The sequence below is a fragment of the Acanthochromis polyacanthus genome, chromosome 4, assembly GCF_021347895.1.
Source record: "Acanthochromis polyacanthus isolate Apoly-LR-REF ecotype Palm Island chromosome 4, KAUST_Apoly_ChrSc, whole genome shotgun sequence".
Lineage (NCBI taxonomy): Eukaryota > Metazoa > Chordata > Actinopteri > Pomacentridae > Acanthochromis > Acanthochromis polyacanthus.
The window spans coordinates 32,696,414-32,717,887 of record NC_067116.1 but is presented as its reverse complement, the minus strand read 5'-3'; the positions used below and the strand labels follow the sequence as shown (position 1 = coordinate 32,717,887).

The following is a 21,474-nucleotide window of genomic DNA, read 5'->3' as shown; positions in this document are numbered from 1 at the left end:
CCAAAATGTTGGAAAAGTAAGCATCATAAGTTTCACTGTGAAAACATATTTTACTGTTGTAGTTTCAAACTGTAAATCAGGTCAATTTTGACACTCAAGATAACATGAAGGTAAGTAAATGATCTCAATAAGCCACTTTGGGTATAGAAATAATATGAAAATGTAAAAATAGGGTATCCGATGCTGAAATAATAAAATCTGAAAACTTAAATGGGTGTGAAGCAGTTGAGCACGTGTGTGTTTCTGTGGAGGAGGAGGGGGAATGAGGTTTGACAGCCGCGGTGCATGCCGGGATACATGGCGCTCTTGTTTACAAGATGACAGAGGAGGAAATTTCTCTCTGACTTAGCCAACAAAACGTGTCTCTGCATCCCTCTGTGGTCGCTCTCCGGCCTGGTTTAGTTGTGTTTAAATAAATTTGAAGTGTTTGTTTTCGGGCGGAGCGACGTAAAGCGGCGCAGGTCGGAGTGCCTACAGAGATTTTTTGCAGTGTCACTGACGGACAGAAAGACAGGACGATCCTTCAGCTCACAGGTCAGTAGAAGAAACTGACCCACAACACACAGACACACTGACCAACACTGCTGCACTAACTCTGTCCGCATGTTTAGTGGGTTTAAATGAAGCTAGCTTAGGCTGGCTAATTAAAAGTGTCTCTGTTTCTGCAGGATCATGTTGATGTTGTCATGTATTTATAATTAAAGCCGGTTGAATGCAGTGGTGCATGAAAAAATCCGAACGTTTCTTATCATAGTCTGCTTGTTTAATGTGTGTGAGAAGTTTTCCTGTATCATAATGATTGAAATCAAGTCAACTTTATTCATACAGCTTATTCAAAACAACAGCTATTGAGTCAAAGTACAGAAAAAAGACCACAAAGTCAAATTATTAACGATTAAGACCCTACAAAATGATATAAAAAAATTTACCCGATTAAATTGGATAAGATGGTAGTATAAACCTACATTGTTAGTCTCAACAATATTAATAACTATGCAAACATAGTTGAGTAATTCAAATCTTTCAGTTAAAATGCGAGAAAATCATACAGAGTGCCTATTAAAAGTTTGAACATCCCTTCCTTTGAATCAAGAAAATGATAGTGCTTTTGGAAAATATTCACACTCCTTAGAACATTTATTGCTTTTCAACCTTGGTTCATGGTCTTATTAGTTTGGCTTTTGTTTTTACAAGAATAAAAAAAAGGAAATACATTTTGTGAAATTAAAAACATCTGCAAAATCAGCCGATCTAATTGGAGCAAAGAAGTGTCTTCCAGTTGATTCTACAATTTTAAAACTTGTAATAATTTAAATATTAAAATTAAGACATAAGAAAGTAATATACAGTGCCTATGAAAAGTATTGGAACTTGGAATGTTTATTGATTTTTAACATTGAATCATTGTCAGTTTAATTTGGCTTAACAAAAGTTTACAACAAAAAGACTCTTTCATGTCAAACTGATATTGAATACAGATTTCTAGAGTCAAAAATCTCACATTTGGTCTCATCAGAACAAAGAATCTTGTTCCAGTTGACTCTACAATATTAATAAATAAGTGAATTTACCCCCCAAAAATGTAGATGTTAAAGATTAAAAAAACACGCAACACTAAATAAAATATTTACCCCCTTGGAACTTTAATTCCTCTTCAACACTGAGACATAGTGAGTTAAGTTTGTCTTTTTTGACTACAACTTACAAAACAAAATTCTTTCATGTCAAAGTGAAAACAGATTAATGCAAAGTCTGACAGCCAGAAAGATTTGGTCTTATTAGATCAAGGAAGTGTCTTCAACAGTATTAATACTTGTGCAGATTTGCCAGAGTAATTTAAATATTCAGGTTAATAACATGGAATTTGTGTGCATTGCCTATGAAAAGTACTCATTCACCTTGGAGCTTGTACAACTTTTCAATTTTGAATTGTGTTTAATTTAAACACAAGTATTATTATACAGGAATATCATGTACACTTCATATAAAAAGTACTCAACCTCTTTGGAACTTGTATTTTTCAGCATTCAATCAAGGTCAATTTAACTGAGCTTGAATTGAGTCTGTCATTACAAAATTGAAGGAATATGGTACAGAAATCTTTAACAAAATCCAGACTATAAGCCGCTTCACTGCCAAAATCTGCTGAGGTGGTCCTTGTGTCATTTTTGACCTTCCCTGAAAATTTCACCCAAATCCGTTATTCTGTTTTTGAGTAATGTTGCACACTGAAAGACAAACAGACGGGCAAACGTACGGCTATCGTCACATAACTCCGCCACATTCCTTGACAGAGTAAAAAAAAGCTTGTATTAAATCTTGACTAGAGTTCACCAGAAGTCACCTGGAAACCTCTAAAGGCAACTGGAAGAAGATCTTTTGGTCTGATGAGACCAAAATTGAGCTTTCGCGATGTCAGAGTTTGTGGACATCCGTTTTCACTTAAACATGAAATTTTTCTGTGGGGGTAAATTTCTGCACAAAAGCCAAATCAAAGTGACCAATGTTGAAACACAATAAAAGGGGAACATTTCCAAGCAAGTCCTTTTTTAGGTCCTGAATAATACAAGCTAACCCGACTGATTTAAACGTTAAGCTTAAGAGCCTCAATATTATATATCCTAACAAGTTTACTTGGCAAATTAAAAAATTAAGGTTAAGATCCTAAAGAATTACATGTGCATGGAAAACCAAACATATCCAATAACTTCCTTTGAGCAAACATATTGGTGACAGTTGAGAGACAAACCTCCAGTCCACCCAAAAATCATGATAGCCTGAGCTGTACACTTACAGCAAATAAGATGTCAAACTACTGTCCTTTCAGAGGACTGTCCACCGGCCTGCAGAACGGCATCTGAATCCAGCCGAATGTAAGTCACTTTATTTGCCCGTTTAGTAGCAAAACTAATACAGACGCAATTAGTTCAACTAATATTTTTATTCAGAGTTGCACCTCTTCATTTTTCATTCATTTCTTCTATGGTCCATGTCTCAGCCTTTTAGAACATTTGTAATAATTCTTGTTAAATATCCTGTTCTGTTCATTGTATATATCTTATTTGCCTTGCAAGTATGTGTCTATGCTTGTTTTCTAACTATGGACGATGTGAATCCATCAATCTGACTTCCTGTTTAAATGTCTTGCACAGGAACAGAGCGACCGCAAAGCATCTAATTGAGCGCTACTTTCGGCAGTTAACTGAAGGCTGTGGAAATGGCAACTGCACGAATGAGTTTTGCGCATCATGTCGCGATTTTCAACCTTTGGATAGCAATTCAGCAGCTGCCAAAGCGCTTGAGCTGTTTAAGATTAATGCCAAACTCTGTGATTATTACCCCTCCTTCAAGTCCAGCGCAGACGGAAGTTCTCTGCTGGATAGTACGATGAGCGATAAAGACACCAAGGACGACTTCTCAGGTGCAGTAACGATGACTCTTGACTCTTTTGGACGATGAGCCAGTTCTTATTCCAGTTTTTTTGTTTCATTGCAGACGTCCATTACCTCACTGAGAACAACATCTGTATGATCCTGAATTTCTGTGAGGAGGAAGGGGATTATTCTGCTCTCGTCCGTGTCATCGGCAGGGTTTTCTCCAACGCTGAAGCCCTGATGAAGAGTTTCAAGAAGGATGAACCAAACGCCACTGAAAACTCTTGCAAACCAAAAGATGGGGAGAAACAGAATGATCAAACCTTGGAGAAGACGGGCGCCGCCTCTGCAGCGACTTTGCCAGATGATGCGTTGAATGACGCGTTGAGCGCCTGTGAAGTTGCGGTGGACATCCCGGCTGTGAGGAGAGTCTACGACAGACTCCTGTCCATCGACCAGGTGGAGGCATCCCTCGTAAATGCGCTCATTTATCTCACTCCAAATGTGGAACTTGACCTGGAATATCTTGACGTGTATGAAGGAAACCCAGATTACCTGAATATCTTCATCATTGTCATGGAGAACAGTAACCTGCACAGCCCTGAGTACCTCGAAGTGGCGTTACCGCAGTTCTGCAAGGCAATGAGCAAACTGCCGGTAACTGCGCTCGCCAGGCTGTCGAAGCTCTGGTCAATGTACGGCCTCCCGCACATCCGCCGTATGATGGAAACCTTCCAGCAGCTCATCACATTCACAGTTGTTAGCAATGAATACGATGCTGAAAACCTGGTAAATGATGACGAGACGGTGGTGGCTGCAACCCAGTGTTTGAAGATCATCTTCTATGCAAGTATCCTGGCAGGTGATGTGGATGTAGAGCACAACGAGGAGGACGAGGAAGACTCGGATTCTGATGAGCTAACGCTGCATGAGTTGCTGGGTGAAGAGCGGCTCTATAAGAAGGGCCCTCGGGTCGACCCTCTAGAGAAGGAACTGGGCATCCGAACTGTAGATAGTATACGCCCCATCATCCCCTTTGAGGACTTTGTCAATGAGTCACTGAACGATGTAGTCGAGATGGACAAAGATTTCACCTTCTTCAAGGTCAACGCCGAAACTAAATTTTCTTTCCAGAGCTGCCCCTTCATCCTCAGTGTCATCACCAAGAACCAAGGGCTTTACTACGACAACAGGATCAGGATGTACAGCGAGCGGCGCCTCACAGCCCTTTACAGCATGGTGCAGGGGCAACAGCCAAACCCATATCTGAAGCTCAAAGTTCGCAGAGACCACATCATTGACGATGCCCTCGTCAGAGTGAGTCCTGTGTAGCTGTTTCATGTGTTGGGGATATCACATCAAGGCACCAATCCCAGGGTGTTTGTGAAATAATTGAGGTCCCATCTTGTGTTGCAGCTGGAGATGATTTCCATGGAGAACCCGTCAGACCTGAAGAAGCAGCTGTTTGTTGAGTTTGAAGGGGAGCAAGGTGTTGACGAAGGAGGAGTTTCAAAGGAGTTCTTTCAGTTGGTTTTGGAGGAAATTTTCAACCCTGACATAGGTTAGACACTTCCTCTTTACTTTCAGTGCTTACTACAGCGGTACTCTCATGGAGTATGCATACAATTGGCACATACCACTTTGTCACAATAATGCACCTTAAACTTTGAATGCCAGAGTCTGTGATGAAAATGCACAGAGGATTGTGGGTCAGAATGGACAGAAAAGAATGCTGGCCTGTGTACTATGAAATCCAGCTGCATGTAGTAGGACATCCTGCTTTTTAATACTATAGGAACACACAAAATCTTTTTCTCTTGTGTAATATGGTGTAGTAGTTTGCATACTGGATTGTGCTAAATGCATCAACATGTGGTTCCTGTGTAACCCTGAATATTCCAATATTTTGAAAATGGTGTTCAATTGCTTTCTTGAGTCTTAGATGAGAAGCCTGATACCACTTTTATGTCTGCTAGAACATGGTTAGCTTAGCTTAGCAAACAGTCATCATATCTTTAGTGAAAACTGAACTGTACAAACATCAAGCTGTGGTTTTCTGGGAGGTTTAGTGCTGAACTTGTTCCTGCTGGTCAAATGCAGAGACTTGCTGATTTCAGCTTGTTTTCTGACAACCTCCTCCAACCTAGAAGTGTTCATACTACTGGATTCCTTGTGGAAGCTAAACAAATAAGTCTTTAGTGAGTTTTAATGGGTCAGATTTTTTTTTTACTTTTCAACTGAGGCAAACTAGGTGTTTTCTCAGTATTCTAAGCTTTGTGTTGAGCTAAGCTAATGGCTGTAACTTCATTTACTGTACAGAGAATGGTATCCCCATTTATTTTGGCCACAATCCCCATTGCTGTAGTCTTCTTGTCCAGTGAACAACTCTCCCAGTGCTTCTGTTAGACACTGCCTAGAAGTCCCTTTATGTGAGCAAGTTAAGCAGATGTGCAGTGAGCGTGGAATCTCCAAAACTGTGTCCCAACAGAGATGCATCAGCTTGAATTTCACAATTTGAAGTCATATAGATGTAAATTTGGTGATTAGGGCAAGAGGAGAGCGATGGTTGTGTAGTTTTGGCTAAAAACTGTGTACAATCACTGTACTGTTACTGGTGCGCTGTTGTTTGCACGGTGTCACATGGTTCTTAACTCTGTTGCGCTCTGTACGTATGCAGCACAACTAGACCCAGAACTTTTCAATCACAACAGAAGTCATGTAAGTAATTCCTTTTCCTTATGTGTTCTCTCTCTATTTCTGACTTTCGAAACAGGAATGTTCACCTATGATGATGAAACCAAGCTTTTCTGGTTCAATTCGTCCTCGCTGGAAAATGAAGCACAGTACACTCTCATTGGAATTGTCCTGGGACTCGCTATTTACAACAACTGCATCCTTGACGTCCATTTCCCGATGGTTGTCTACAGGAAACTCATGGGAAAGAAAGGGACCTACTTGGACCTGTCAGACTCACATCCAGTATAGTAACTTTCTCCAAAGTTAATACACTGTGCAACACTATAGATCTGTTTTATTTCCAAAAATAACTTATGCAATTATGCAGCCTTTTTTAGTTAAATTTAAATTTCTTTAACTGTAGATTCACTGTAGATTTGACAGCAAATGTTTTACCTTTTGCAGTTTCTCTACCAAAGTCTGAAGGGACTGCTTGAATATACCGGCAATGTGAAGGAAGACATGATGCTTACCTTCCAGATATCACACACAGACCTTTTTGGAAACCCTGTATTGTATGACTTGAAGGATCAGGGAGACCAGATCCCTGTTACTATTGAGAACAGGCAGGTGAGTCTGGATAACCAGCTGACTGTGATTAATGTTGTGGAAAATGATGATGCTAAAAAAGTTGCACATAGCAGTAGAAGTTAGAAAAGCAGTAAGGGATTCAAAGTGGCTCAGTCATGTTAATTATAGGGCGAAGTCTTCATGAAGTGTTTCCCGCAAGTTTCTTGTCATAAAAACCATATAAGGCAGAAAAAATCCTTCCTATGAGGAAGTCCCATTGTCTTGCTTTATAAACTCCTGTAGCGTTTAAGTATGGCCACTTAAACAGGTCAGAAGCTACAGAAACTCTCAGTAAAAGAGGCCCTGAGGTTGGAAAATGCTGCACATGACCTAATATGTATATTTAATATATTATAGATTTTGTTCTTAACTCAATTTTAATCGAATGTGTAGTCACTGTGTTATGGCTTTGTCGTGCAGAAAATCAGTGCAGCATAGTCTGTAGAAGCTACGAACTTTGTCCTTGTTCCTCTTTTGACTGAAATGTACATTTCACAAGAACAACATCCGGAACGTGATCTATATAAAAATTATGCAACACAACTGCCATTTCCTCAACACTGCATTCTGTAGGTCTGCTTATCTAAAAACACAAATACACACTGTGAATATCAATAAAAAGTTAATGAGAAAATGCTTTCTGGCGCATTTAAAAGATCTTTTTGTTGCTTTTTACGTCTATAATTCACAGGAGTTTGTGGATCTGTATGTTGACTACATCCTGAACACCAGCGTGGAGAGACAATTCAGAGCCTTCAAAAAAGGTTTCCTAATGGTCACAAATGAGTCCCCGCTGAAATATTTATTCAGACCAGAGGAAGTAGAGCTGCTTATCTGTGGAAGCAGGGTGAGAAAACACATCGTAATTCAGATTTTTATTACTTAATTGTGACCAGAGTTTTATTAATGGCAGTACAATCTGTTGTCGTTCCACAGAAACTTGACTTTGAAGCACTTGAAAAGACAACAGAATACGATGGTGGTTATAGCAAAGACAGTCAAATTATCAAGTAAGTGATGATGTCTATAAATGTTTCAGGCTGGAGGAGGTTCAAACAGATTTTATGAGGGAGTTTCTTTTTTTTCTGCACACAGAGACTTCTGGGAAACTATTCACTCATTTGGAGAGGAGCAGAAGAGGTTTTTTCTTCAGTTTACCACCGGCACGGACAGAGCGCCGGTTGGAGGGCTTGGAAAATTAAAGATGATCATCGCCAAGAACGGCTCTGACACAGACAGGTATGGAGAAGTCATTTGACCCATTTGAATTTCACCACCCAGCATGCCTGAAGAAACAATTTCCTGCAATCTGGTAAATTTTATGTACCAACCTGTGCTTTTTCTGTATCTGTTTATGGTGGAAACTTCTTTATTTACAAAAGGGAAACACGGGGAAACACAAATGAAAATATAATTAAACATATATGGATTTAATTACATCGCCCACAATAGATTCAGTGGTTGTATAAGTTCATAATCTGTATTTGAGAGTAAAGAAAGACGCAGAGTGAAAAAGAAGGCACTTCCATGTCTGAGGTATTCTCAGCACATCTTCAGAATCTGTGCTTCTGTGAAAATATACCCACAACTGACGGTTTTGTGCTTTGTTCAGATCAGATCTAGACTCAGACTTCTCTGTTGATGCTCAAAAACACTGGTCTCACCTCCAGTTTGTCCACTTGTCTTACTTTTCCTGCAGACTACCAACCTCTCACACCTGCTTTAACGCACTGCTGCTCCCTGAATACTCCACCAAGGAGAAACTGAAGGAGAGACTCCTCAAGGCCATCACTTACGCCAAAGGCTTTGGGATGCTGTGACAGATCCAAAGGAAAATTTTTGGACTGCGTTTGAACAAAAAAAAAAAGGGAGTATCACAAAAACACATAGGGAAACGCCATGAACAAAGAAAATGCTGCAATAACTTTGTGCCTAACCAAACTCCTGCAGCCACCATTCATTGGCCTTTCACGCTGAGGCCTCACTTCCATTTAGAGCCACTTTCATTTACATTAGATTCTCCAAAGAATTTAAAACTTCACTTAAATTGTTGTTTTTTTCACATGTGTTTTGTTTTCTGAGCAGACATAAGTAATGTTTGGTTTGTGAAACTGTGAAAGTGCACTTATACACAGCACATACAGTATATTTATTTAGTTTTCTCATGTGTTTGCAGTCTTGAAAATGTAGCAGTATTCAGTCCTCAGGCTCTTTTCCCACTAGAGTGCTCTGCTCATAATGGTGCTCTTTGGCTACGGTTGTCATTGTAGTATGTTAAGGTGAAGCCTTTTATATTACTGCTAATACAAATACCCTAAAGCTTATATTTAAAGTATTTCGAGTGAGTGTGACAACAAACTGTCCGCTGACACTGAGTTGATTTTATGGTTGTATTCTAACAGTTTTAATTTTGTCGTGCCTCTTGTATTGCATATGAAATTAATAGTGTTTGTCGTGTGATTGCTGACAGGGTTTCAGAATGTAGTCACTGGCTGCTCGGTTCAGACTTTCACATCCTGAAAAAAGTATTTCTCTTCTCTTGGCTTATTTGCTAAGAGTTTTTGATCGCACACTTATAAGTGCAGTCGCCAAATGTGCAATGCCTATATGAAGAAAAAAGTCACATGAAATGTTTTATTTGGCCAAATATCTCAGGTACATAAAGAATGTGCAGATAATGTGAAACTCTTCTGTAAATCTACTATTATGCAAAATAAAAGAACAGTAATCTACAAACTTTGTCCTAAATGCTCATTAGAGGACTTGTGAAATATAGAAAACTTAAAGCTGCTACAATCAAATTTTTTTAGGATATTGATCAATCACATGGACAAACTCACAGATTTATCACATGATGACAGTTCCTCCTGTCAGCTTTGAATTGATTTTCAATGCATTGTTTTGATTTTGGGACTACAACTTCACCCTTTTTGACAATTTTACTGCTGCAATGGGCAACTTTTTTTCTGCAAAGCGTCCTGAAAACACACTGCATTGCTCAACAACAAAAAGTTTTCAGATCTTTTATGTAAGTGAAAGTGCCAATGCAGCAATGTAAAAGTACTCCATTATAAGTAAAAGCCTTGTGTCAAAAAAAAATCTCATTTAAGTAATAAAATTCAGAGCAAAATGTGAAGTATAAAAGCAAAGTCCTGGTTTGGTTCCTCTGATGGATATATTTTTATATACGACATCATTAGGTTATTAATAGTGAAACATCAGTGTGTCACATGCATATTATTGTTGTAGATATTGCAGGTGGAGTTATTTTTAACTACTTTATATGGAGTTTTATATACAGAGGCAGCAGATGAAGCAGATGATTAATGTGGGAGGAAAGAAAAAAACTAAGATTTGATCCAAAAATCTTTTTCCAGTTTTCCTGCTTTATTTCTAGTCTGTTTTTTCCTACAATGTAAGATCACTTGAAGTCACAACATCTGAAATGTGAGTCTGACAAGCACTTCATGATTTGGGGAAAATATCTAATGACAATTTTTCTGACACATATAGTGATGCAGTTTTCTAAAGTCATCAGCGTCAGCATCAGGTGTTCTCTGTGTAATGAAAGACTACCAGGTAAGGTACCATTAAGCGTGGAATAGTAGGCAGTTTTGTAGATAAATGTAAATCTGCAGCTGTTTACAAGAACATAATATGTCAAAATTGTGTTAAAAGTTTGTTTCTGCTGCCCTCAAGTGGCCAAAAAAATAGGTTACATCAGGTATAATAACCTGAAATTACTGCAATTCTCAGCTTATCTCAACGAACAGGATTCTTTGCATTCATCCACAGCATGACGGTTTAGACAACATTTTAATCTTTATTTTACATAGAAGATGTACAACTGATAATGTATGCTGACAGTAACTTAGAAACAGGACTGGCATTTTAGCTTATTATGTACAGTCTTATACGTTATCAGATGGGAAATGCAGTTGTATTTTTGTGTACGAATTGTACTCAGTACTTCACAGATAGTGTTGTATTTCTCTGTGAAAATGTCAATACCATAGACTGTATATATAGTGGACGTAGCATCTGGCTCCAGAATTGAAGCCAACCCGGAAGTGTCAAAAACTTGCAATATCACGCCGTCCGCTTGGGCTGGCTCCAAAAAGCTTTTGCTCCATAGACCCCAATTCATTTTTGGAAAAAATAAAATTTGATAGACTGATGTTCTACAGCTCAGGATTTTTTTCCCGTTAGTTTTCATGGTCAAAATGAGAGATCAGGTGGCCGATCTTAAAATAAATCAATACTGAATTTTAAATAAATCGTTAAAGTTGGCGGAGCCAGGGGGCGTGGCTATACTTGATAGACAGCAACAGAAGCCTCTGCGGTAAAATGTGGGCGGGATAAGAGAGTCCTCAGCCAATCCTGCCCCTAGTTGCTCTCCGGTCCAGTCTGTTTGATGACGCTTTTTACGTCACTGGCTCCAAAAAATCCAAAATGGCGACCAGGAAGTAGCAAAATACGGGCTTCATTTTCTCGTCGTTGAAACCAATGGGTGACGTCACGGTTAGTTTACGCTTGGTCAATACTGATCAGGAAAATAAACATTATTCTAAGGCTAGAAAAAGCCATTTTTTTTGCATACATACATAAGTAGTTTTATGACATGAAATTAGCTGTCAGTCAGAGCATACACACAAATAAACAAATTATTCATATACTGTACACAATTTGACACATTATGATGATAATAAACATGATGTATAAATAGATATAAACATGGGCCTTTAAAAAGTTTAATTCTTTTTTTTTTTTCCTGTAAAGTTCTCGGGTGTCCGTCGTATTACTGAACTTTTTTGTCCTTGTCGGCCATCACCTCAGTGAGGTCCTCTGGCTTAAGGGATTTCACTTTGGCCTCCATGCTGGTCACTCTCTGCTTCATCCTCGTCTGGTTGGAGGTGAACTCCACCATCAGCTGGGCAAATTTAACTTGCATGTTGTCCAGGTTGCTCTGCAGTTTGACAATCTTCTCCTCCATGTCTTTGGGGTCGGCGCCGGCATTTGCAATGGCCTCGTCGATAAGGTTGTCTTTCATCAGGATGGCTTTGCCCTTCTCCTCCAGCGCCTTCTTTGCCTCAGGATATTCAGTAAGAGCTTCCATCAAGTCGTCTTTGGACAGAGCAAAGAGATCGGAGTAACCAACGCTTCTGATGTTGGCCGTTCTTCTGTTACCTGCTTTACTGCCCTTGATACCTAAGATACTGATTTCCCCAAAGTATGCACCATCACTGAGCACCACAAATTGAGTGACACCATCATCGGCCACCACCGCTAACTTCCCCTCCTTGATGATGTACATCTCTCTGCCGATGTCCCCCTTCTTGCAGATGTAATCTCCAGGGCTGAACACTTGTGGCTGCAGCTTGAGCACCAATTCAATCAACAGACCGGCTTCACAATCCTGGAAAATTCGCACTTTCTTCAGCGTATCCAAGTGGACGTTGATGGCAATCTCTGCCTTGAGCTTGTCTGGGAGGTTTTTCAAAACTTCCTTCTCGTCGCAGGTCTTCTTCTCTGTCCACAGGTAATCAAACCACTTGATGACCCTGGCCTCAAGGTCTTTGGTGACCTTTCGGAACTGCATGTACTGCTTTATGGAATCAATCTTTGCCTGGAACTCAGCACGGGAGGCATTCATGTTGGAGATCATGGCACCAACGTTACCGACGATACTAGCAAAAATCAACACACCAGTAAGGAAGTCGGCAATGACAAAGAGGAATTCAATATCTCTGACTGGTGGAGGGGTCTCTCCGATGGTGGTGAGGGTCAGCGTAGACCAGTATAGGGAGTAGATGTACTTTCTCGACAAGCGTCCGTGCTCTGGATGGCTGATATTGGGGTATACCCAAGTGTCCGACCCAAAACCAATGGTTTTTGAAATGGCAAAGAACAGACAAGCATTCCAGTGGATAATGATAAGGATATAAAGTACGAGATTACTGATACGAAACATGTTTGGGAAGCTGGTTCTGGTTTCAGTCCGCTCAAAGAACTCAAAAAGCCTCGAAATCTTGCACAAACGGTTGAATCTGAACTCTGGGTTGTTGTATCCGTATTTCAGGAACAAAAGATCAGTGGGTATCATTGAAATCATATCATACTTGAACTGAGATGTTGTTTTGTATTTATCTCTCAGTTTTTTGGCTTCTTTTACCAGCAGACCTTGTTCCAGGTAACCTGAAGGACAAACATAAAATCAGCCAAATCTCAAAACTAAAATGGACACAAAATGATGTACAGACAAATTCTTTCACAAAACATTTTAAAGAATCCAACCTGTTCTTGACCTGACGAATGTGTCAGCATAGTAGATGACGTCTGAGGTGTAGTCCAGGACTAACCAGAGTTTTGTATACGAGTCCTGTAGTTCATTAAAGCAGGCCCTAGAAGATAGGAAGAAAAAATCTGTCAGCACCTTACTGAGTGATTATTAAAACGTAAGTTTGCCTCCATCTCTGAGCCCAATTTCATCCACCTATGGCAAGCCATTTAAATATTTTGTAGGTGTGCAGAATTCTGTTCAGAATGAACAATACAACATATCAGCAATGTCATTTTGACTAGTCATAAAAAAGCTGTGACTTGTCAGTAGTTCTACTCCAGATAACTATAATTTTATTCTGACTAGCCAAAGCAATAGTTAGAGATTATTTTAGAGATTATTATTTATTTAGTTATGACTCGGCAAAATAATAGTTGGAGATTTGTCGAATAGAATAGAATAGCTTTATTGTCATCACACATGGCATGACGAAAGTATAAATAGCTACCACTGGACGGTGCACGACAACAAGCAGTAAGTAATAAAATATCAGCATTAAATAATAAAACTGAATGTACATATATAACAAAATGTTATCATTATGACTAGTCTGAATTGTTGTTCATGATGTTGCTTATGTGTGGTTTCCCATTGGATATTGGTCCTGCAAAGCATTTGAACAGTGTTAACGGAGGCAATGGCAGCTGCTGTGGTATGGAAATGGAAAGAGATTAATAGCAAGGAATATGTGGAAAACAAGATCTTTGTACATTTAAGAATTGTAGTCCAAATTACCCAGAACTTCAGACTCAGACTGCTCTGACATGGTGGTAAAGCTGCTTGTCATGTGGTTACAGTGTCGTTGTAAACTTGAAAAGCAATCTTCCTCCTACTTGTTGTGGCTCCTGACATGACAACAGATATCTGCAGTGTGATTTTATCAATCGAACTTTAATTCAGGATATCTGTAATTGCATTTTGACTAGTCTGAATTCTAGTGATATCTTTAAGACTCTGACTGGTTCATACTTAATTTAGGATATTGAAAAAGGACAATGTAGATACCTTGAGATGAGGCGAGTTAAAGACTTCTTGGACTAGAATTATGACTAATCAGAGTTAAACTACAGATATATGAAAATGGAATTACAGCTAGTCCTATATCAGGTGCAGATATCTGCAATGTAAATTGCAGATATCTAAAATAAGAAGCCTCACACATGAGTGTGAAACGGATCTGTTCAAGGAAGAATGTCATTAAGGATCTAGTACGGTAAGTATAATCAGTGTAATACCAGCATTTTTGTGTTCATAGTTCAGCCGTATTGTTTAGTTTACGGCACAAAAACCAGTGTGCATTACAGCTTTAATAGGTGATCTGGTCATTACCTTGTTACAATCATCATCAGGTTATAAAACACTGGGCCGGCGATGACAGACAGCCATCTGTAGTACTGGTCTGTGGCTGGATCCATAATCCAGATTTCTTTCCTGGAAACAACTTACAGTTAATATTGCTGCAAGGTTTTTGTTAATTTTACACAAACAGAAAAGAGAGACACCCTTTCTGTAGCTGTAGTACACTTAGTGCACCTAATGGAATACTTACGGGGGTTCCTCTTTCTTTTTATCATCTTTCTTATCATCTTTCTTATCGTCTTTCTTCTCATCTTTCTTCTCATCTTTTTTCTCGTCCTTCTTCTCGTCCTTCTTTTCGTCTTCCTTATTGTCCCCATCCTTCTTCTCTTCCTCATTCTTCTTTTCGTCTTTTTTCTCCTCCTCCTTTTTGTCATCTTTTTTAATCTCCTCCTTTTTACTACGGATCACAAGTTTAGTTGTTTTTTAACATATAGTTGTGGATACAGGCCGGAGGTGGTCTATGAGGGACTGTCTGAGGGCTAACAGACTACCTGAAGGGCTTTGTTGGAAGATCTGGTGCAGGTCATACGCTTGTCCAGCAGATGGCATCATACTACAAGTAAGTTTACCTTTTAAGAATGCCAGTTAGTTAAACACCACAATATGTTTTTACAGTTTCCATCTGAAGATTTATTCAGTACAACCCACATCAGTACTTGCAACAAAAAACCTTCACGAGAAAAAAGGGACAGTTTTTTTCTATTACAGGAGGAAACGAGGATGAGGGAATTGGACAACATGGTTTCAAGGTTGTTTTAGTGCTACTAGCTATGCTATGCACAGCATTAGCTGCAAGAAAAGATGCTAGAATAGTGTCCACAATGATAGAAAACTGCTACTTCTAAAAAAAATGTTTTCTGGAAGATATGCTCACACTTACTCGTCTGTGTTGTTGCAGTTATTCATATTGTAAGTAGCTAGAGGCCACTTACTGGCAAGACTTTGGAAAGAAAAGGGAAACATTTTTTCATCGTGAACCCTCAGGGAATTCTCATCCATCTCTTCTAACATGTTAAATATCCAAAAATAGGTTAGTCCATTTTAAAAATTCAACTTTTTTTCTCTTCCTAAAAAATTATATTTTAGTGACGCATGTGAAACTTGCAGGTTTGCAAAAATTCTTACGACTGCTTTTGATTTGGGGGGGAAGGAAGCCCACATTTGGTTCTTAGTGGCTCAGCAGAGTGCTATTATTTGTTTTCAATATTTGACCTTTTTTTTTTTTTGTACATAATGAGGTATGAAGGCCTTAAATACTTTATAGCCAATAGAGAAAATTAGAAGTTGCAGGCACATAAATTAGGAAACTTTAATAAGAATGATAATGAAGACAAATAATTAGCGCAAATAATTGTAGTTCTGATCTAATTTATCTTTCCCGTGATCTAACAGTGCAGGTGTGTGGGAGCCAACAGGCGATATGTCACACTAGTGAATGTATAGAGGCTAACTTTCATTGTGTTGTGACTTGGATTTCTAGGTCTTTTGAGCCCTGTTTGATGCCTTAAAGATGACAGGATGTGGTTCATATTCTTGTAGTTCATGTTAATTGTCCAGTTTAGTGAGTTTGTTGGAATTTGTTCAAACAGAAGAAGCCACACAGTTGCTGTGACTCCAGAAACCTCAACATTAACACACTGGCAGCTGCTTACTTTCTCTTGCGGAGTGTGTCGTCATGGCCCACAGACTGGGCGTTACTCTCTCGACAGGGCATGTCTTTGAGCTCGGGGCCTCTGAAGCGCTCGAGGAAAGAGTCGTGCCGTTCTTCTTCGGGGTTCATTCTGTGAGACGCCCAGGTTCGCAGCATGAAGAAGAAGTAAGACAGCCTAGAGGGTCAGTGGAGGTAAAAACAGCACAAGTAATACCTGTCTAGGCTAGAAAGGGACTACTAGTCATGTCAACTGCACATATAAATACCAGCAGAGGAGTTCAGACTATACACTTAAGTACGCATAAAGAGGATTATCACCGAAATGTGCTTAAAGCATTAAAAGTGTACATTCTGCAGAAACAGATGTATAATCTTACTTTATTAGATACTGATGCTTCTAGCTAATTAAGAGTTTATCTATCTGTGATTCTCAACCTAGGGTTTGGGTCACCTCAAAGAGTCAAAACATGAACTAGAGGGTCATGGGAGAAGTTTTGTGAGAGGAAATAAACACATTTGTAATTGCATCTTTACAAAGGGGTTACCATAGACTGTATATAAAAGATGGATGTAGCCAAAATGACATCACTCGTTGGTTTGTGAATTGTTTTGATGCTTCAAGTTTGGAAACATGTCATCACCATCTTGGTCTTTTGGAATCAAACATAATGAGCGAGGGGTGGTTCTAACAGAGAATTTAATGCCACACATGCACCATTATGGCATTGATCTGTCATTCACAATGTCGCCCCACCCTAATGAAAACCTCTGTTTATTTTACTCTAAATGGGACCAAAATTTACAAAATGAACATCATGCTGTATTCAAAAAATCTTGAAACTAGCCATCAAGACTATAAGCTAATTCAGAAAATGTTTACTGAGTCAAGAAGTCAAGCGACAAATAGGTTCATTTTCTCTCGGACTTTTGTACAATCTGACTTCTTTTTTGGAACCAGAGGAGTCGCCTCCTGCTGGCTGTTAGAGAGGATGCATGTTTACGGCACTTCGAGGTAATGTCCATCTTTTAGATACAGCGTGTGATTAATGTACAAGCAAACACAGGCACTACTTGGCTTAGACAGTTTAACTATTAGTGGGTGTTGATTTAGGAACCAGACCAGCTCAGAGGGTCACAACATAAGTCTGAGGGCTCATGAGATGATTCGTATAAGAGGAAACGGGAGAAATTAAACCTGTATTTGCATTTCTGAAAAGGAGTAACAATGCAAAAAGGTTGACAACCACTGGTATATTTTTTAATAGTAACTAATGTAACTAGTTAAAGAGGATGCACTCAGAAAATGCATTCAAAGCTGTCCAGTTACTTTCTTACTGGTAAATCAGTGGTGGAGTCAGCCAGTTTCAGCAGGCTTGGCTTTGAAAACATTTTTTTTCCAGTAAGTTGCAAAAAGTGCAAGAGGTGTCCCGCTGATGCTGCCTTCAGAGCAAGCTGCCCTGCTAAACTAAATAGTGATTTTTTTTGGCCACTCTTATTACTTTTAGTTATTCAGAGCTTCTGCAACTAAGAATGCCATGCAGAAGTACATGGGAACTCATATACAGTATAATAAACTTTTTATTTAACCCTCAATTGAATAAAAAAACTGCAACAATTGCTAAAGTTTTTTTTAATTGATGCTTATAGGATGTAGAAGTATTTATGATGCTCCCATGTCTTCAAGAGTCAATAGAAGAGCTTCAATTTGACAGCTAAACCTGAATCAAGCACTCTTTAACTAATAAAAACTTGTGTAGATTATTTGTTTGCCTATAAAAATAGACACATTATAGACTGACTACACTTTCCAATGAATGTTAAATCTTTGGATTGCAACAAGATGAGTGCAAACATTGTCTGGTTGGTCAGGAGTACCTGGTTGCATGTAGAGTCGTAGAGCTGTTAAAATACATCTGTGTGGGAACAACAACTGTACAGATATGATTCTGCAAAAAGTTCTGCCAGAAAATTAGCAGATACTGGATTAACTTCAGTTCTATAAGTCCTTACAGGCTCTCCCTCTAACAAGCCTCACTATTGGTTGTGTGAAGGTTTTGGTCACCTCAGTACACCCTCAGCTCCACTCCTGGGGTAAACACCTACCAAGAACTTACTACTACTAAGAAAGTACAACTACTGAGGTTTACCTGGCCATTGCCCCAGCACCTGTTAATGAATCTCTGTGCGACCCTGAAGACAGAGCTCTCTCAGAGTTGCCTTCACAAATAGAGTGTGATCTGGAAGACAGCAGGTGAGGAATAACGTTATTGACAAGATCAAGCAATGAACTTCCACATGATTCATTTCAGTGTCAGTCGTACACAAAATATCAGCGACAAAAGACCCCCTCTGATGAAAATATTTTCTTTGTTTACCTTGTTAACATGTCCATACAAGGTTTTTCATATGGTAGAAGACATATCATGGGTGAAATAAGCGGTTATACGTAACAAGCCAAAGGAACTGTTTGTCAGCTTGCTGGATGTGGTTTTTCTGTATCATCATTCTTCTTTGGAATCTGTTTCCTTTCCCAACATCTATAGCTGAATCATTCCAATATCATGCCGTTGTGTAGCGTAGTGTAGTTTTAAGTGTTTGAGCAGAGTTGTAAGAGAGCTGGTGTACTTGAGCTGTAGTGAGCGAAGAGAAGTGGGTGTAGAGTTACATCTAAGCCGTTCTAAGACAGCAACAGATTATTTTCATGGAACACACTTCCAAATTCATAAGTTTGATTTACAGAGCTGATTTTTTAGGGGTTTACCCAACAACCAGAGAGGGACTTTGAAGGACGTAGTCAACAATGCAATGATGTGGGAGAAAAATCCCTCGACTAATGATGGAAATATCGAACCTGCTGTCCCCATTTTCAATGACAGCGAGCTCATCGTCTGACGTGTTGGTAGACAGTCGCTGTCTGGCCGAAAAGGACTTTTCACTGCCGACTTTCGCCATCTCGTCGTGTCTGGCTCTGCCGGCCTGCAGCACACAGGAACAAACATTATCGTATCAGCTTGAAATCAATACGACAAGTTGACTCATGAAAGTTGTTGATGTGTTTACTGAACGCCACTCTTCTCTGTCTGAGAGTGGCGCCTAAAAATATATCCTGATTACGTTCTTAAACACTAAACAGGATCAGTGGCCTTTCTCTGTGAAGCATCAGCTGGCTTTTAAAATAACTAAGCTATGGCTTACAGGTGGACTGTGGTTGTACATTCTGTGGTGGATGCAGCAAGTTAAGTCTATTAGGGCACCACTTAAAGAACGAGTACAAAGGTTTGTGGCTGAGAGCAGTGACAGCATGGACAAACAGCCTGGTCTGCTGCAGCAAGAGCATTTTTTAAAAAGTCTATTTTACATTTTGATATAAAGCATATGGAATTTAGGTTTTCAGAACATTTAAATCCAATGAAGATTATTTACTTGTGACATGGAAAGTGAGGTTGAATTAGTTTATTAATCTTCAAATTATATAGTATATAAACATATACATACACATATACATATATATATATATATATATATTGTGTAGTGGTAAATAATGACTCCCTGATCTCTGGGGAACACCGATGGTTGTAGCACGTGCACTCATGTAGATTAGTGCTAATACCAGGGAGTTAAGCAGCTACCCCCACTAAATTAACTCACACTGAGAGAATTGCCAAGAAGCTGAGTGCTCGAAGGATGACGACAGGTAAAGGCAGCAGAGAGTCTGTGCACTAAATGTGCAGTTACATCATCATCCAACAACCACGCAGCACTTTTTCTGATCTGGACAATGCATATTTCTGAGCAAAGGCTATTGACAATTATTATATCGGCCCAAGGTGAAGAACTCAGTTTTAATCTATGTGGTTTTCTTTTAAGCATAACAGTCACAACTGAAATCTTCACACCACACCTGCAGCTGTTCAAAAAAACACTCCTATTACTGCACTGTGTGGTTTAATTAGAGCAAAATGATTTAATAATATATTTAAGACTATGCTCAATTTAGAAAAAACATTTATGGCACATACCTCAATGCTGCTTCACACACACAAGTAACCATTAAAATAGTATAAATACTACATATTAAATAGAAAAACTGGAAATCTCTAAAATTAAGTATTGGTTTGAATTTACAAATGGTGGGCAATGTGGTTGCTTATGTAATGATGATAAAATACACACAAACAATACACGAATTCTCATATTACAAGTCCTAGCACTTGTCATGTAGTTGATATTTGTGTGGTTGTATAAGTAATCATAGATGTTGCTTTTTCATGACACTAAAGATAAATAACAGAACTAAACAGTAGCTAAAAAAAAAGTACAAGATGTATGCACATACTTACATGTGACATTTGAATATGCTGCTCATATTTCCTTAACAAATTACACAATCTCTCTTTAAAGTTTCAGTTTATTCTGTTCTGTTCCTGGATATGATGTGTTCTTCACTTTCAAGGCTGGTTCTCGGACGTGAGATTTGAGGTAAGGTTGTGTTTTCTTTACGATATCTCCAATATACACACACACATAGAAATCCAATGCAAACCTGTAAACTGATGATGATATTGAATGCTAGTTGTACACACAGGCCTCTTTGTTGGATCTTTATCAGACCAGTAATAATCATCCTTTAAGTATAGAAATTACATTGTCATGCATCTACATTATATTGATAAAACAAGGGTTGTTTTTGTGCATTATAGTTGCTGTAACTGTACATTTCTATTAATTTAAGTAGATACGTGAATCGAGGTCATTATAAACTGGATTTATTCTGTTTCTATTTCATCACAAACTGGATGTGAAATGTGTGGATATCTCCGGGCAGATTGTCAGTCTGTAACTCACCTGTTGGAAGCCTCTTCACGCTGAGCAGATCAGAGCAGGACTATTCCTTTGATTCCTTCGGTTTAATCCCATTTTCTGACACAGGAATGCAATGTGTTTTGATAGATTGTTCTTTCCTGTATTCCGGTGAAATATTGCCGGTCGTTTAGTCCCAGAACACAGTCACTAAAAATATCGATGCCGGCTGTCCATGATTGGCAGCAGAGACTCTGCAGCGTGAAGACGGAGAACAGAGGACAGATCAGAGGAGGAGGAGGAGTCCTGACCGCTGACCTGAGAACAGCTCACAGCCACTGATCATTAAAACCTGCTGCAACTTGAGCAGAAGGGTATGTCTGCAACCCGAGCCACACATGACCATACAAAATAACTGGAATGTATTAGTACACTGTAAAAAATGAAAAAAAAAATAGACTGAATTTACATGTTAAATAATGAAAACATGAGAACAGTTTTGCGAGGTTTTTTAAAAAAAAAATACAATTTGATAATATTACAATAAGACCTATAACATTATAGGCAGTTTCATAGTTATAACACATGTAAATATACATTATTTAACAATATATGTAAATTTGAAATTAGGGGAACAAACTGTG

The 21,474-nt window shown here is 38.9% G+C and overlaps 2 protein-coding genes across 9 annotated transcripts; one reads left to right on the top strand and one right to left on the bottom strand.

Moving 5' to 3' along the window:
* The first annotated feature begins 263 nt into the window (after positions 1–263).
* ube3a (ubiquitin protein ligase E3A) lies at positions 264–9,416 on the top strand. 6 transcript variants are annotated; one of them, XM_022201962.2, is made up of 11 exons: positions 266–534; positions 2,828–2,873; positions 3,153–3,421; positions 3,496–4,691; positions 4,791–4,935; positions 6,148–6,353; positions 6,516–6,680; positions 7,372–7,527; positions 7,617–7,690; positions 7,776–7,919; positions 8,380–9,416. In XM_022201962.2, coding segments are annotated over exons 2-11 (2,478 nt in total). In that variant the 5' UTR covers positions 266–534; positions 2,828–2,871; the 3' UTR covers positions 8,501–9,416. The 6 variants fall into 6 exon arrangements, with proteins under 6 accessions (XP_051803344.1, XP_051803345.1, XP_022057654.1 ...); XM_051947382.1 differs by lacking the exon at positions 2,828–2,873; XM_051947381.1 differs by having other exon boundaries at positions 2,828–3,421.
* Positions 9,417–10,477: 1,061 nt separating this feature from the next.
* cnga3a (cyclic nucleotide gated channel subunit alpha 3a) lies at positions 10,478–21,229 on the bottom strand. 3 transcript variants are annotated; one of them, XM_022222566.2, is made up of 8 exons: positions 18,882–19,003; positions 18,178–18,267; positions 16,032–16,205; positions 15,260–15,319; positions 14,570–14,776; positions 14,350–14,451; positions 12,975–13,081; positions 10,478–12,875 (listed from the first exon to the last, which is right to left on the bottom strand). In XM_022222566.2, the coding sequence occupies exons 1-8, from the start codon at positions 18,980–18,982 to the stop codon at positions 11,479–11,481; spliced, it is 2,238 nt and encodes a 745-aa protein (XP_022078258.1). In that variant the 5' UTR covers positions 18,983–19,003; the 3' UTR covers positions 10,478–11,478. The 3 variants fall into 3 exon arrangements, with proteins under 3 accessions (XP_022078258.1, XP_051803346.1, XP_022078257.1); XM_051947386.1 differs by lacking the exons at positions 14,570–14,776; positions 15,260–15,319 and adding an exon at positions 20,876–21,229 and having other exon boundaries at positions 16,032–16,160; positions 18,882–19,006; XM_022222565.2 differs by lacking the exons at positions 14,570–14,776; positions 15,260–15,319 and adding an exon at positions 20,876–21,228 and having other exon boundaries at positions 18,882–19,006.
* Between the last annotated feature and the right edge of the window lie 245 nt (positions 21,230–21,474).